General features: G+C 59.5%; 1 protein-coding gene across 1 annotated transcript; it reads right to left on the bottom strand.

Moving 5' to 3' along the window:
• Positions 1-2,538: 2,538 nt before the first annotated feature.
• On the bottom strand, positions 2,539-14,693 carry ARHGEF37 (Rho guanine nucleotide exchange factor 37). Its single transcript, XM_032703239.1, has 13 exons — positions 14,437-14,693; positions 12,012-12,229; positions 11,474-11,597; positions 10,908-11,055; positions 9,900-10,099; positions 9,235-9,365; positions 8,590-8,694; positions 7,841-7,951; positions 6,773-7,102; positions 5,745-5,873; positions 5,183-5,378; positions 4,561-4,733; positions 2,539-4,200 (listed from the first exon to the last, which is right to left on the bottom strand). Exons 2-13 carry the CDS (start codon positions 12,213-12,215, stop codon positions 3,991-3,993), a joined length of 2,061 nt encoding a protein of 686 aa, XP_032559130.1. The 5' UTR covers positions 12,216-12,229; positions 14,437-14,693; the 3' UTR covers positions 2,539-3,990.
• Positions 14,694-15,627: the final 934 nt, after the last annotated feature.

The following is a 15,627-nucleotide window of genomic DNA, read 5'->3' on the forward strand; positions in this document are numbered from 1 at the left end:
GGGGGGGCCGTAATGACGGTCCATCTCAGCAAAGGTAGCAGAGCATGAAAGCAATTTCACACTTTATTAGACAATTCAGGTGCCAGCTGCACCAGCCTGGAGCGAGCACTGCTGCTCACACCTCCACTCCTGCTTCGCAGCCCCAGGGCTACTCTCCGTGGGGCTCAGCCCTCCCTCAACCATGCTGGTCATGGTTGGTGCACGAGGGGCCAGTGAGGGCTGATGGGGGCAAGGGCTGCTCCTTATGGGCCTGGCAACAGTGCAGCACAGGCTGGCTCTGCTCAGAGCCAGCTCAGCCTCGCAGAGAGGGTGAACACAAGCTCCATGCCTGCAGCCACAGCCCCGCTTGGGCTGGCTGTGCCCTTCAGCCCAGGGCAACCACCCTGCTCCTTCTGGGTCCCCTCTCTCCTCTTCTTCCCCACCCTCCATTGCCCTGTTGCTCCCCTACTCCTATTCTGCACTTCTGTGGTGGTCTGGGTTTGGGAGCCTGGACTTGGGGCTTCCCTGGCAGCTGCTTTCCTCTTGCCCCCCTCTGCTTCCTGGGTGCCCTAGCAGAGCCATCGGGCACATCGACACCTGGGCACAGCCATTCTCCTGCAATCCAGGTGTCTTCACCTGGAGATGTGCTTTGTGGCCCTCTACCTCGTGTCCCCAGGGCCCAGCACGCCCCACAGAGCAGGAGAGATCAGAGTCTGAGCTGCCACTGTGCTGGCGCCTCATGCCCTGGGGACATGGCCGTGCACTGTCACACCCCACAGGTGGACGCTGTCCAAATGCCTGCACGTCCATGATATGAATCAGCCCGGACAGGAGTGCAACAGCCGCTCCTGGACGACCGGAGTTGCCCCAGAGGCTGCTCTGGCAGCCAGGCTGTGCCGGTGCCAAATTCCTGGCAGGCTGGCAGGCAGGTTGCAGGCAGCAGTGCCTGCCTGGCTCTGCTGCCACCTCACAGGTCAGCCCTGGGCATGGCAAAACACCAGCCTGGCATGTGTTTCCCTCCCCCTTGCATGGCTCTGCCTCTGTGGTGCCAAGCCACAGCGCCGTGGCGCCTGGCCAGGGCAATGCCTAACCTTGACCTGACCTCCTGAGCAGCCGTCCCTGCCCAGCTGTCACCCCATGCCCCTGGCCACAGGCATGTTCCACCGGGCCAGCCAGAGCATTCCTCCTGGGAGAGCCTGTCCTTGACGGGCTATTTAAAGGCACACTTGTGCCCTTTATCCCCTGTCATGTTTAGGCTGGAAGAGCCCTGTACCCACCAGGTACTCCAAGAGGGCACTTCCAGACTCAGGGCAGCAGCAGTGCAATGAGTTTGGGTGAAATCATGAGAGAAGTGAGGGATGTTGGCACCTGCATCCTGCAGTCAAGTACTAGGCCATGTCCTGAGGACATGGTGAAGGTCCCATGGGCAATCCAGGCTGGCAGCAGGGCTGGTGGCAACTGCAGAGCCCAGCTCACCCCTTCAGATCCAAAGACCAGAGGAGCCGCATGAACTGATTCCCTCTTCCTAGCTGAGACCATCCGCCATCAGGACCTTGGGGTGGGTAGGACACCATCCCACTGCTGCTGGGCAGGGTGCTGGTACTGGCTGGCTCAGCACCTTACAAGGACCCTCTTGGTGCTTGGGCTGCACCTCACTTGGAGCACAACTGTCTTACCTGATGAGGGACAGATGACAGGCTGCCTGACACAAGGAGCATGTCCCCAGTGCAGTGTTGCCTGCAGAGCACTGGAGGGTGGCTCCTGTATATCTGCCTGTGGAATGTGCAGGGACTGTTTCCACCTTGCCCTGCAAGCCTGTCAGCCTGGCAAGCACTGGTAGATGGGCTTGGGTAGACAGATAGAGTGGGGACCCAGGAGAGGCAGCAGGGATTTGGGACACCTCACTACGTCCTGCAGCCCCTGTGCTGGCTACAGGCTGGGCAAAGAACTCCTCCTGACCCACACTGACAGACACACAGGCAGCACTGGCAGTGGCTGGAGGGAGGAAAAGGAGAGCTGTTGTTTCAGAGCACATGAAATCCAGAGTCCTGGTGAGAAAAAGACAAAACTCAACTGGCTATCAAGTCCTGCCTGCCCCAGATCTCCTTCCAGTGGGCAGATCAGTGCCCAGGCAGCAGTTGTCTCTCAGTGCTCCTTGTCCCACTGTCCCCTTTAACCCTCCAAACGGTCCTGGGCACTCCTGGGCTGTGGAGCAGGACCTACCTGAGCCACTGACTCCTGCCATTGCCTGTGCTGGTGCAGGGCTGATTGCAACTGCACCCCACTGAGCTGGCAGGAAGGTGACTGGGGAGGGAAATCCGACCTGATGTGGTTTGACTAGGAACAGAAAAATCCAGAGGAGCCATCAGCAGCGAGCTGGAGGTGTGAGCTCTGTTGGCAGATAAGCCTCAGACACACAGCCCCTGCACAATGACCCTCATCCCCTCTGCCTGTCTGTTCTCCCATCCTGAGGAACCCATCAGCCTTTCCCCAGGCTGGGAGCATCCCCAGGACACGACCCCTACTCCAGCACTGCTGTCACCTTCGGGGTTTCATGTGGGTGAGCTCGGGGCTTCCAATGGCTCCAGCTGCGCCCAGCCTCCCCACAGATAACACCCCAGGACCCTGCAGCTATAACAGAGAGTGAACCCCACAGAGTTCTGCCTCAAACCAGGCACACGGACCCACATGTGGGGTGCAGACAACAGTGTCTGGGGCCTGTCCTCACCTGCCTGGCACCCACCCCGTTCCTCCCCACATGGCACAAGACTTGGGTGAGGACATACCACCTCTGCCCCCCTGCCCAGCCCGCAGTGTGGGAACCCGCATGCAGTCCCCACATCCCCCGGGGAGCCCGTGGGTGGCCGGGTGTGCTGCCTCCCCGTCGGGCAGGGCACGGGGCCCGGCGTGCCGGCGCTCGCCAGCCGGGACACCGCACCTTTGATGCGGATGCCCAGGGCAGCCGGGACGACGCCAGGCTGCCGGACCGGCGGGTGCCTGCACTGCCCACGGTGGGCGAGGGGTGGGCAGCGTGGTCCCGTGGTCTGAGCTCTCCCGCGGTGCCCTGGGGGCTCTGACACCATGGCAGTGCTGCCGTGGGCACGGATGCCAACCCTCAACCCCATCAGCATCTCCAAACAGTGTCAGAACGACGGCAGTGAAGGTGAGGCACGGAGCTGGGGCGCTTCAGGAGTGGTGGGAGGGGAAGGAGGGAGTGCTATCTCCATCCTCAGACCGAGCCTTAGGTCAGGGACCAACCGGCACTTACTGATTCTCCCAAAAACCTCTTCCACGGGACCTCCGTCAACCGCCGGGTCGTGGGGAGATGGGGCGCTCAGGGAGCCTTAGGAGCCGGGATCTCCGTCCCATACCGGGCTGTGGCCCCGCACCCCACGGCCCCCGCACCAGTGCTCCCAGTACGCGCCAAGCGGGCACTGGGCGCTGGTTCGGGGCTCCCTCTGGTGGCCGCTCCGCGCGGGGCCAGCGCTGCCGCAGGCACTCAGTTGCCCAAGTGCCCCGGTGCGCAAGTGCCCGACTGCCCTGGTGTCCAGCTGCCCAGGTGTCCAGGTGTCCAGCTGCCCAGGTGCCCAGCTGTGCAGATGCCCAGAAGCCCAGGTGCCCTATGCCTGGCTTAGGGCCCCTCTGCAGCGCTGCACCTTTGCCACTCAGTCCTGATCTAACCAGGGGCAATGCTGCCTCATCATCCCCTGGGGCACATTTGTCACTGACAAAGAATTCAGCAAATCCCTGGATAACTGCCGCCACCTGCCCTCACTCCCTCAGTGCTGCTTTGCGTCGTGCAAACACACACACGGGACACGGCACCCTCACACCTCCCACCACCACTCCTCCAGCACCATCCTCGTGCCCCTGTCTCCCGGGCCGTATTCTGCCCACCCTTCCCAGACCGGGGCTGCCTCCCTCCAGCATCTCCCGTGAGGAGTCCTCCGGTGCCAAGCCGACTGCTTCCATCCAGTGAAGCCTGTGCCCTTGGGTGTGGGCTGGCCATGCTCACACGGGCAAGCTCCAGCCCATGGGCTCCTGCAGGGGGACGGTCACCAGGTAGCTGGAGGGCACATAGCCCCTCTGGCCGTTCACCTCCACCAGGCTCCACTCCTTGCTCCCCTTCTTGTCGTGCGGCTCCAGCACCACCACGGGCTGCCCTGCCTGGAGATTCACCTCCTGCGGACTCCTGGCTGCGAAGGAGAAGCCGGCGACCACCTGCAAAAGGCAGGGAAGGAGGGAGGAAGCCCTTGCTGGACATGAGAGTCAAAGGAAGATGGACACACACGGCAGGGCAGGCCATTCTGAGAGGGCAGTGCCGCAGTGACACACATGGAGGGACACTGGGGACCCACCAAGCACAGCTGTCATGCTCTGTCCACCCTGGTGTCAGCAAGGAGGACATCAGCCTCATGTGACACTCACACGAGGGTGTGACACTCCCTGCTGGGCACGTGGCTGCACATGTATGACCATGTGCGTACTGGAAAAGCAGGTCCACCTTCCCACCCACACAAGAACTAGCACAGAGCTGGTGGCGTTGCTAGGAACGGCCCTGGGGGTGTCCCCCACTCTCACCTGGAATGTCGGGGTGAAGGTGGCTACGTGGGGCCTGGGAGCTTCAGGCAATGCATAGGAATGTCTCCTTCTCTCTGCGCCACTCTCCGGGGTTAGCAAATCCATCCCACGCTGCTGGCTTTGTACCGGGGAATACGGCTGGAGTTTTGCAGCAGGCACAAACCCTCGGGGACCTGGAGGACATGGACACACACAGGTCACGGGGTCCCGCTACCTGACACATGTAGGACCGGTCAGAGGAGAGAGGAATGACACTTTGGTTGTTGCTTGGCTTGGCACAGCGGCCCTGCTCAAACTAGTCCATCACTAGGGAATATCCAGCAGAAACCCCCTCCCACAAAAGAGGAATTCCATGTGTTTCTGTGTGCGTGGATTCTCCTTTCTCAGCTACAACACTTCATGACTGTTCCCTTGGGGAATGAATCGGGAAGCCCGAACCTCACAGGTAATGGCAACGGGTGTAGCTGGTAAAGCTGAGGTGGGTTTGGGCTGAACAAAGCCTGGAAGGGAGGACCCAGGAGGCCATGGCCCGCTGCTTCATTCAGGATGAGGAAGTGGTGTGGGTTTGGTTCCTGACCCTGGTGCCAAGGCGGGGGGAGGCTGCCCATCGTACTCACGGTACCTCCAGCATCCACCAGCCATCTGCTCGTGTTCCCCTTCGTGTCGGCACTTTGCAGCAGAGCTACAATCTGTCCCCTCAGCAAGGTCAGGTCCAAGTCTTTGCTGCCACTGATGTTGCTTGTCACTTGGTAAAGTTTGTCTGGGCCGTGCTTGCTCACAAGGGAAAGGACCTTTCGCTCCTCAGCAGGGTTCAGAGGCTGGCGGGGAGCAGGAGACATGGGAGCACTTGATGAAACACACAGGAGACTGAGGCCCTCCATGTACACATGCCCTCCCTTCTGCAGGATCACATCCCAGTGAGAGGTTAGAGGACCCCTAACCTCTTTCACACTATCTGCTCTACTCCATGGTTTGGAGATGAGTGCCCAGAACCAGAATTGCTGAGCTGTTTCATCCCTGGTTATTTCCAGCCAGCTGCTGTCAGAGGGAAATATTGTGGCCATGGCAACCCTCTGGGTCACTTTCTGAGCCAACCTCCCTGCCGAGGAGATGTCCTGCACTGGGGGGCCAGAGTCCTATCTCTTTATCCAGCTGGCCTGACACATCCCCTTCCCAACCCCTACCTGTGTCACAGGGCTCGGCATGACGGTCTCAAAGGTCTGGCAGAAGGTCCGGAGCTGAGCACCTGACTGCTGCAAGGTGTCTTCCATCACCTTCCAGAAACTGGGCAGAGGCATGTGGCCGTGGGGCATCTGTGGAGACAAACTCTGAGATTAGAGAGGGCCCTGGGGAGAGGAAGAGCTGTGGGTAGGGTCAGAAGAGAAGGAGCAAGAAGAAAAGGGTTGAGAAAGCAAGAGAACAGACCTGGCCAATAAAGATGCACCTCTCTGACTGTGAGCCACTTTCTCTGGGCAGGACCATCACACATGGGGCTCTTGGGCTATATTCAGCCAACCAGAGCAATCCTTCATTTCTGCTGTCCAGCCCTGAGCTCACAGCCTGTCCCAAATGACTACAAAGGGAGACAGGTAGGTGTAGCTCCAGGGTAGATGTCTGCAGCATAAGCAGCCCAGACTCAGCAAGGGTAACCCACCCTCCTGACTAGGTATGAGCACTGCCAGAGAGGACACCTGCACCTGACTGCACCTTGTTCTCGTCCCGATCATGGATCAGTCCAGAGCCATGCTCTGCCCCAGGGCTTTCAACTGACCCTCCATGTTTGCATCAGGCTCAAGAGTACCACAGGGAGGAGTGCTGGGAGACATCTCACAGGTGATGGGTGTTGAGAGATGCTTGTTCCTCAGGCCAGGAGCTGCCTTTCTCCTCCTTGCCTCCCTGGCACAGAGCTCTCAGGAGCTCAGAGTTAACACTGATCTCTCGGGCAGCAGCACACCAATAAATTACCAGTAGTACCCGCAAAGAGAAAGCAGGACAGTTTCTGGCAGTGCAGAAGAGAAAATTTGGCTTTCCCCAGGCAGGGAGGAGGAGAGATTGCTTACAAATCCTAGATAGGGAGTTGTTAGTCTGCAAGGGTGGGCTTGGGCCACAGTAAACCTTCAGAGCCTGGATGTCTGAGATGTCCCAAGCCTGCAGAAGGTCTGGCTCAGCTCATGTGCCTGTTTGGGCACACACGCCGACGGGTCACGCTCACCTGCTCCAGCTCCTTGTCTGCCCGTTGCAGGACCTGGGCAGCCAAGTCCCGCTGCAGGGTGATGAAGGAGCACAGGATCTGCCTCAGGAGCTGCACAGCCACCTGGTTGAACTGCGGGAGCTCTGCCACGAGCAGGTCATTGATGGCGAGGTAGGTGTTCATGGCTGCCTCCTCGTCATATGTCACACTGCCCATCTCACTCTTCCGCTCCTGGATCTCCTCATAGTCCAGCAGCTTGTCCAGACGCTTCTTGACCAGCTGCTGTGGCCCCACCAACATGTCTGAGAGGCTGTTGAGGGGTTGGCAGACCAGCCTGTCCAGCCGTCGCTTCTGCGAGGTGAGAGAACCCAAACCCCAACATGAGCTCCCCAAACGGGACCAGCTGCCTGCATGGGGCACTGCCTTACGGGGCGTAAAAGGCTTGGGGACCTGTTGAGGGGCTTTGTGTGGAGTGGGAAGCATCTGAGGCATCTTTTCCTGAAGGCACATAGGATGCCAAGCAAAGCAAACCGTTGGTAGAAAGCAGTCATGCCCGCCACAATTCCAAACTTGTGCTCCATGCAAATGACCAGGTAGGAGCCCTTAATGGCCCGGACCAGTTTCACCTGGGCCTCCCTCCACACTCCTGCCCACAGCCCATTTAAGGGCCCTCTGCCCCTGCCTGTTACTGTGGGTGTGCTGGTTTCTATGTCCTTGGATCTCTGCTATAGGTAGCCCAGCTCCTGGATGCACCCATCAGAGAGACAGTGCAGCTTGTCATCAGCCCTGGATGGGCTCTGGAGCTGTGTTGTAGTTGTGACTCTGTCCAGGCCCTCCCTTCTCTCCTGGATGGACCCTGAAGCTGGTTCCTCACTCCACATGTCTGGGACTGCTGATGGATCTTGTTACTTGCTCCTGGCTCTGCTGCAAATTTGAGGCCTCAAGGGACCGTGAGGACACTGCTCTGGGGTCCCCCTCAGCTCCTGGCTGCCCTGCCTTGCGTGAGCAACCAGCCCCCCACTGTGCCCTGGCAGAAGCTGGGGAGAGCAATGCTTGGCTGAAGGAGATGTGCAGGCAAGGAGCACTCACAAACTCTGGGAAAACAGTGTACTGGAGGCATTCTGCGAAGTGCCGATACTGCTGGGCAGGTCCTTCATCCATCTGCAGGTCACGCTGGTGTGGGGTGGGCAACAGGAATGCCTGAAAGGGAGAAAGCATCAGACTCCCTTACCTCCTGCCCAATCCTATATGGGGAGCCCTTCTCAATATTTTTATGACAAGGTCTTTCCAGCCCATGAACTGCTGCTTTCTGAACCCTCTGCCATTTCCTGAGGCTTTCCTGATAATACTGTCTGGGGATTGCATGTTTCGCCATCGCTCATACTTTCATTTCCCTCAGATGCCCCAAGGAATTTCTATGAGAAAATCACAGTAGCTGCTGACCCAGGTGATTTCAGAAGGGAAATTTGTTGTCAGGACTGATATGGGGACATTTCTGCCTTACATCCGTTATTAAAGCAAGAATCCCCAGGCTGAACAACACTTGGCCTTTTCAGTCATTTAAGACCTTGAAATAATGATAAGTTTAAGGACAGATTATTCTCAAATGGCATCAGCTCAGACTGTGTTGTCAAAGCCTCAGCTTTGGTTTAAGCTCCCCTGGACCTGAGCAATCCTTGGACGTTGTGCAACTCCCTGACACAACAGGACACTTTAGCTGAGCTGCAAATCCCTGAACATCCCCAGCAGCTATTACTTTCCTAAGTGTTCTACAATCCCAACAAACAGGTCCTGATGCCTGAACAGGGCCAACCCCTTGCCAGTGGTCAAGGTTTTACCTCTAAATGGCCCAGGTAGGATGCTACGTTCTCCTTCAGGGTGGCCACACTGGACGCCACACACTGGAATTTCTCTTCCAGGTCATCGTACTCCTTATCCTCTGTCTGCAAGGCAAGAGGCAGCTTATCACCAGCCAGGTCCCCATTGCTGGGGGCTAACACAGCAGCCAGGCACTTGCTTGAAGCTGACAGGGCTGGGGACAGGCAGGGGAGACTCCGAAGGGCTCTAGGAACCTGGAGAGGGGCCAAGACATGGGTTGCTTGGGGTGCAAGCAGCAACAAGGCTTTTGGTGTGGTCATGGTGCTGGGGGACACTAGGGTGTCTTTGCTTTTGTTAGGATGCTCAAGGATCCTGTAGGTCCTTTGGGGCCCGAAGTTCTGCCCTGCAATGTTCCAAGGAAGGGAGCGAGGTGTGTCCCTGCATCCCTCCTGCCCTGCTGGTCCTTGGGATGGAGGACCGGGAGGCATCCTTAGGCTGCTCCACAATGGGACTGTGGCTCCCGTGTCAGCATCAGCCACCCCACCCTGGCCCCACACTCCTCATTCCTTGGGGGAGGCACCTCGGGAGCAGCAGAAAGCCCCAGAATTGACCTGAGGAGAGGCAGCAGGTCCCTGGGTGCAGGCAGAGGGGTGTGGGCTGCCCACCTTGGCCACGATGCCAGCCTCGTGCATGAGGAGCCGGCTCAGCCGCGTGGTTTTCTTGGCGATGGAGTGGGTGTTGAGGCGCGCCAGGCGATCCCGCAGCGTCAGGTGCTCGGCCTTGTTGTATTTGGTTGCTGCCTCGGGTGGGGGGGACACAAGGTGGGGGGAGAAAAGATCAGAAGAGGAGACTTCAAGGCAACATCCACAGCAGCCTGAGCAGGCAACAAGGGTGAACAGCACAGGGGCTGGGGCTGATCAACAGGATAAGCACAACCCACATCAAAGAAGGAAAGTACTAGGAAAACCAAAAAGAAGCCAAGCTCCCATCTCTGGAGAGCCTGATTTCTCCTGTCCCAAGGGCAGGAGTGTTCTTTTCAGTTCCCCAGACCCAGGAATGCAGACAGACTGGTTTTATCCTCAGCCCCCCTGCCCATGCCACTCTGCTCCTGCAGCCTTCAGGTCTTGCCCAGAGTGGCATTTACAGGACCAGAGCAGTTCCAGGAGCTGCCTGCACAGAGTGTGTGGCTCCACCAGGCAGGATGGGTGGACAGCAGGAGAGCTTTGAACTGATTTAAGTGGGAATTAGCACAACACCGAGGGGATGGGGTTGGGCTGGGGGTTCCCAGGGGCTGTGCCCCCCGCCTGCATCAAGCCCCCCGACCGCTCACCTACTTCCCTGCGCCGTTTGTACTCGTTGATGTTGGCGTTGACCTGGGCCATGGCACGAGCAGCTGCCTGCAGGGCTGAGTGGGCACTGGAACTGGCTGGGGTGTTCTTCAGGATCTTCTCCAGCAGCAGTGGGTACTTGGTGACTCTCTGCACTGGCATCACCAGGAAGAAGCTGAGGTCTGATGCACCTGTGTGAGGCCTGATGGAGAGGGGAATTGCTCAAGGTTGGTGTGGAGAGTTGCCTTCCTGCCCTGCTGCTCCTGCCAGCTTCTCCACAAGTGTTTTGGGGAGACAGCAGCCCAAAAGTCATAGGAGATTTCTGGCTGTGAACCCTTGCTCCCTTCCAGCTGCAGGACCACTGCTGTCCCCGCCAGCCCTGAGAGCAGTGCCAGCCCCACGTGGGCACCCTGCCTCCCCGAACAGTGCTGTGCTTGTCTAGCTATGAGACACGAGAGCTGTGCTCGCTCTGTGGGCAACAGGGAGGGAGAGAGTGAGCAAAGTGCAGGCAAGACTCTCCTTTGACCCAAAGGCAAGGCATATCTCATTCAGGAATCACATCACCCGTGCTCTAAGCGGCAAATTCCAGGAGCTTCTCCGCTGCCACTCCTGCATCTCCTGGCTCTAACAGTGTTTGTGACCCACCTGATAGTTCAGGATGGGTTTGGAAGGTCCTACAGGGGCAGCCTGTCTCTCTGGTCAAGCTGGGGAACATGTGCCCTTCGTGGGGCACAGTGGGGGAGGCAGCAGCTGCCCATGACACCCATCCTTTATTTTAGGGTCCACCATAAAAAATCACCAACTGTAGTGGCCCTTCGACAAGTGGCCCCAAGGATCCAGGATGGGCTGCCAGGGATTACACCAGGAAATGCCACAAAGGTAGTGGCCATGATATTACACCCAGACTGGGGACACATATCCATACAGGTAGCTTGTCCAGAGAGGCGAAGGGCAAAGCCAGTAGGTAAAACAGGGAGAGGAAGGTGGTGGCCTCAGCAGCAGGTACCTACACTGTGGCATTCAGAGTCTCCAAGATCTCCTCCTGCAGCCTGGGGTCCTTGCGGTAGCTCTCCACCAGCTGGAGGGCATGGTCGTAGCTGGCACAGTAGATCTTGTAGACAGTCTCCATCTCTTCCTTGAACTCATGGAACAGGGTGCCTGGGGAAGGAGAGTGAGGCTGGAAAGTTTGGTCCTTTCCTATAGCCTCAGAGAAAACCCCTCAGAGAGTGGGGGTTTTTCCCCAGCCTGCTGGAAGGGTGAAGCCAGCAAAGCAGTGCCAGCCAAGGGTGACAGGGCAGTGCTCTGCACCCAGGCACCTCTGCCTAGCTGGGCCTGATGCTCTTCCCCCTCCACTGTCTGCAGGCTGGGCAGGTCTGCCTTGCCCCTGTGGGGCAGGCTCCCTGCGACACTGATGTGCTGGCAGCAGCACTTCCCAGAGCCAGGGGAGGTGCAGGAGGTGTCAGGGCAGGTGGGATGGGGATGGAATCTACACATGCCCAGCGCTGGGCAGTGGCACTTCCAGCACCAGCAAAGGCATGGGTGGGCACAGGTCACCTATTGGCAGTGCACCACTTACTGATGCAGAGCAGCTGCTCCTGCCCCTGGGTGGCCATGGCCTCAAGACCCTTCAGAAACCGTCTGGAGACATGGAGGATGTCGTCGGTGTTAGAGAAGAGCCCTTCCAGGTCCAGATCAGGCAGCTGAAGGGAACAAAGATGCCCCAGGCTAAGCCAAATACCTCAGAGATGAGCTGTGTGTTCCAGAGGCGCTCACGCCCCCCTGAGCACTCATCTGCCCCATGTGACACCCCAGGACCTGGAGCAATGCTCTGTTTCAGGAGGTTTTGGGAATGCTGAGACCTGTTTGTGCTCCAAAGTGGGGCAGTGAGGTCTTTTCACGTTACAGACACAGAGTTACAGTTGTAGGACAGCTGTTCTTGGTCAGACCCAATGCCTATCCAACCCCAGACCTTGCCTGGTCAGGGGGAGCCCAGGCAGGAAGGTGGAAGGTGAGCACATGGTAACCTCCCTGCAGGGATTTGGGCATCTTGCAGCTCTCAACAGATTCACCCCACAGTGCCCAGCCCCTGGGCAGGGGGATGTACCCCACGTCACCTGCTTCTTCTGGAGGTGTGCCCGGATGTCCGACACACAGAGCTGGATGTTGTGGACGTAGCTGGCCTCGGTAGTGATGAGCTCCTCCACAGCCAGCCGCTGGCTCAGCTCCATCCTGTCACAGGGCAGCACTTCCTCGTAGATGGCCTCTTCAGCCTCCTCTGCATCCTCAGCATCGGGCTCCGCCCCACTGGCACTCGCCATCTCGGCAGGGCACTCTGCAGGGGTGGCAGGGGGTAGGAACAGGCTGTGGCAAGGGCAGGCTGGTGCTCTGGTGCCCAACCCAGAGCAGTGGCCATGCTCCCACCCCTGTGCCAGGGGCACCACACAGCACATCCCCAGGGACACTCAATCCATCTGCATTTACAAACAAAGCATGGATGACACTCCATAAAACCATGAAGTGCTGCAAGGCAGGAACAGTCTGCCTGCCGTGGGCAGACACCCACGTGTGGCAGGCAGGGACTTGCCACACACACACACACACACGCATGTGCCCAAACGCCAGGGACCACGTGCAGGGCCAGGATATGGGCAAGAGGGGCCTCCAGGTGCAGGCAGGGGCCTGGCAGCTCCCACCCAGCTCTGGGACTGTGCTGGGGCTGTCCTCGAGGGCAGAGTGGGGTTTGCCACCTCTGCTCCAGCTCCTTGCTGCCAGGGCCAGTTGTTCCCTCCCTACTCTGGCTGTCGGCGCCTGGCACCTTGCCTTGTCTTTAAGGGCCCTGTTCAAAGTACAAAGAGTGTTTCTGCAGTGCTTGAACAAGAGATGCTTCTGTGACAGCAAGAGCTGGTTTAAAAGTCACTGGGACGGGGGGAGAAGTGGGCAAAACTGCTGACGCCTCTGCCAGATGCACTGGCAGCCCCTGGTACGCAATGCCTGTGCCCTGCCCGACATGGGGCACTGCCTTGTGTCTGCCTGCAGAGAGTGTGGAAAATCAGAGCTGATTCATGACTGTTTTCTTCTCAGGAAATATGCTCTGCTCTAACTGATACCGAGCAGGATGGAGCAGCTCCCAAAGCATCACAGATAGTGGTTGATTCCTGGCAGGAGGCCTTGAGGGAGAAAGATGTGGCACGGCCCACACCAGCACAGTGCACAGCTTGGCTGGATCCAGATCCCAGCCAGGGGAAGGAATTCTGCCAGGCTTTCCACCTGCCTGTGGAGGAGGTGAAGAGCAAAGGCAAAGCAGAGGTGGCTTGGCAGAGTAAAAGCAAGATGGCACAAGCAGCAGCACACAAAGGCCAGCTCTGTCCCTGCTCTCCACTGCCTGCCCAGCCAGTGCCAACCTCCACAGCCAGACTGCAACAAGCCAGGTGCCCACTTTGGAAGCTGCAGCCCCGGGCCCCTGCAGTGGGAGCAGGGAGAAGGGCTGGTAGGACAGCCCAAGCCTCTGCTGGGGAAGGTCCAGCTAATAAGCAAAGTGAATGTCCCCTCCTCGCATACGCCCACTGCTGTGTTGGAGGAGAGCTGGGTTTGGCACAGCAAGCAAACACAAGTGAGAGGGCATTGGACCTCCACCTGCCTGACAGGGGTACGTCACCCTGCCAGCTGTCATCCCTGCCCTCTGCAATTTGGCTGCCTCCCCTGCCTGTGGCATGGCACTGGCTGCTATAGGACATGGGAAGTAAGAGGCACTTTTCTGCACCCCTCTGGATGCTTCCAAGGTGTCCAGGCAGAAGGATTTCCATCAAGGACTGTTGGACAAGCTCAGTGTCCTCTGCCCAGGCAAAACCCTTGCTCAGAGGAAGGGCTGTGGTGGAGGCAGGTGGAAAGCCCTGACCTGAGACACCCCCCCAGCCCTGGAGGGACGTCCTGCAGCTCAGGGCATGACAGCATTGATCCCCGCAGCAGCATCCCCAGAGCACGCAGGTGCTTTGAGGGGTTTTCCCCAGGCTGTGGAAACCTCTTTCCCTCTGCTCACCCCCCTGGCCTGAGGCATCGGAGGGGTAAGGGAACTGTGCAAAATTAAAACGCAGCATTTCTGGGCAGCGTTGGAGCAGCTGGAGAGCGAAGGAGCGGCTTTCGTTTCCCCAGCCCTTCCTCCCAGGCAGCTGCCCGCGTTTGAGCTGTGACTGCCGCCTCGGCGGATCTCATCCCAGCATCCCTGTCCGTAACGAATGGGCTCCCAGCATCCCTGTCCGTAACAGGGGGGGCTCTGAGCATCCCTGTTTGTAACCACGGGACTCCGAGCACGCCTGTCTGTAACGAGGGGGCTCCCAGCATCCCTGTCTGTAACCAGGGGGCTCCGGGCATCCCAGTCCGTATCGCGGACACGGCCACCCCCCGGCCCTCCCCAAGACCCGAGCGCAGGGATCCCCAGCTCCGGGCCCACAGATCCCACCGCGGCCCGGGGGTGCCACCTTCGCTCCCCGCTCAGCCCCGGCCTCCCCTCCGCGCCCCGAAACCCCAGGCCCCGGCTCTCACCTGCGGCGCAGGTCGCCGTGCCCGGCCGCGGCCGCTGTCGCGCTGCTGCGGGCGGTGACACCGCAGCCGGGCTGGCACCGGGCGGAGTCCGCGGTACGGGGCGATCCCGAGCGGGGGCTGATCCCGAGCGGGGGCTGATCCCGAGCAGGGGGTGATCGCGCCCGGGGGGTGCCGGCCCCGCCGGTCCCGGCCCCGGCAGCCGCAGCCGGTCGGAGGGAGGCTCGGCGGGGCGGTCCCTGCGCACGCCCGGCGGGGCGGGGGGGTTGGCGGCCGGCCCGGGTGGCAGCGACTGCCCCGGAGCGCACCGCCCCCGCCGGCACCGGACCGCGGCACAGCGGCGGGGGGGCTCCGCTCTGCGATAGCAGCCGACCCCCCAGCACCGGGCCCGGCTCTGTATTGGCCCCCCTGCCCCAGGCCCCCCTGCCCCCTGGTCCATCTTCGAACCGCGGTGCCCTGGGCAGCAGCTGCGGCTGGAGAGCAGGGGACACACCGCCTCGCCCCTGCCGTAAATAACACGGACAGGTCCCCGGTGTCTCCATGGCCTTGCTGCAGCTCCGGTGTGCTGCCTTCGTTGATGCCATGGTGCCCCCCGCCACTGCCCCTCGGCTCTGCCGTTGCTCAGCAGCTGCTCAGCCATGGAAAAGGGGGCAGAGAAAACAGAAATGAAAATATAACCGAGGAAGTGGTTGCCAGGATTAGGGCACTGGGAGACAGTGGCTACTTGGCATGAAGTTGTTTTTATGCTGGTGAGGTGTTTGTATCCTCATAAACAAGCTATTGAGAAGTGAGCTGTTCCTTAGCCAACTCCCGTAGCTGGGAGCTCAAATTCATCCCAACCACAGGGAGGGGACAGCAGCACCTGGGTTTTTCCAGGCTGACCCACACTGTGCAAAAAGCATCGCATTAAAAAGGACTCCGAGTCCTTCGGTGACTCACACAGGTCACAGGCAGCATCTGTGTCTGGATCCAAAAGTCCCCATGGGCAGGACAAGCTCTTTGGCACCTCCAGCCCTTCTGGGTCCCTTTCTGGGACCATTTTTGATATGGGCTGGGCAGGGCAGCATGGGGACCCACATGCACCTGCTCCACTGGCTCCCACCCAGTGCTGGTGCCAGGAAGGCCATCCTACCCCGCTACCTGCCCTGCCTGCCCTGCCTGCATGCCATCCTGCCCATGGAGAGGCTGGGTGCA

Source organism: Chiroxiphia lanceolata, chromosome 15, assembly GCF_009829145.1.
Source record: "Chiroxiphia lanceolata isolate bChiLan1 chromosome 15, bChiLan1.pri, whole genome shotgun sequence".
In the NCBI taxonomy this organism is placed as follows: domain Eukaryota; kingdom Metazoa; phylum Chordata; class Aves; order Passeriformes; family Pipridae; genus Chiroxiphia; species Chiroxiphia lanceolata.

What these genes read in the sequence shown, in the direction of transcription:
- ARHGEF37 (XM_032703239.1), bottom strand. Translation starts at nt 12,215, where the DNA reads ATGGCGAGTGCCAGTGGGGCGGAGCCCGATGCTGAGGATGCAGAGGAG. An exon ending in CCTACCTGGGCCATTTAGAG is followed by an intron (nt 7,952 to 8,589) that starts GTAAAACCTTGA and finishes TCTCCCTTTCAG; the next exon opens with GCATTCCTGTTGCCCACCCC. An exon ending in CCTTCACCCCGACATTCCAG is followed by an intron (nt 4,201 to 4,560) that starts GTGAGAGTGGGG and finishes TGCCTTTTGCAG; the next exon opens with GTGGTCGCCGGCTTCTCCTT.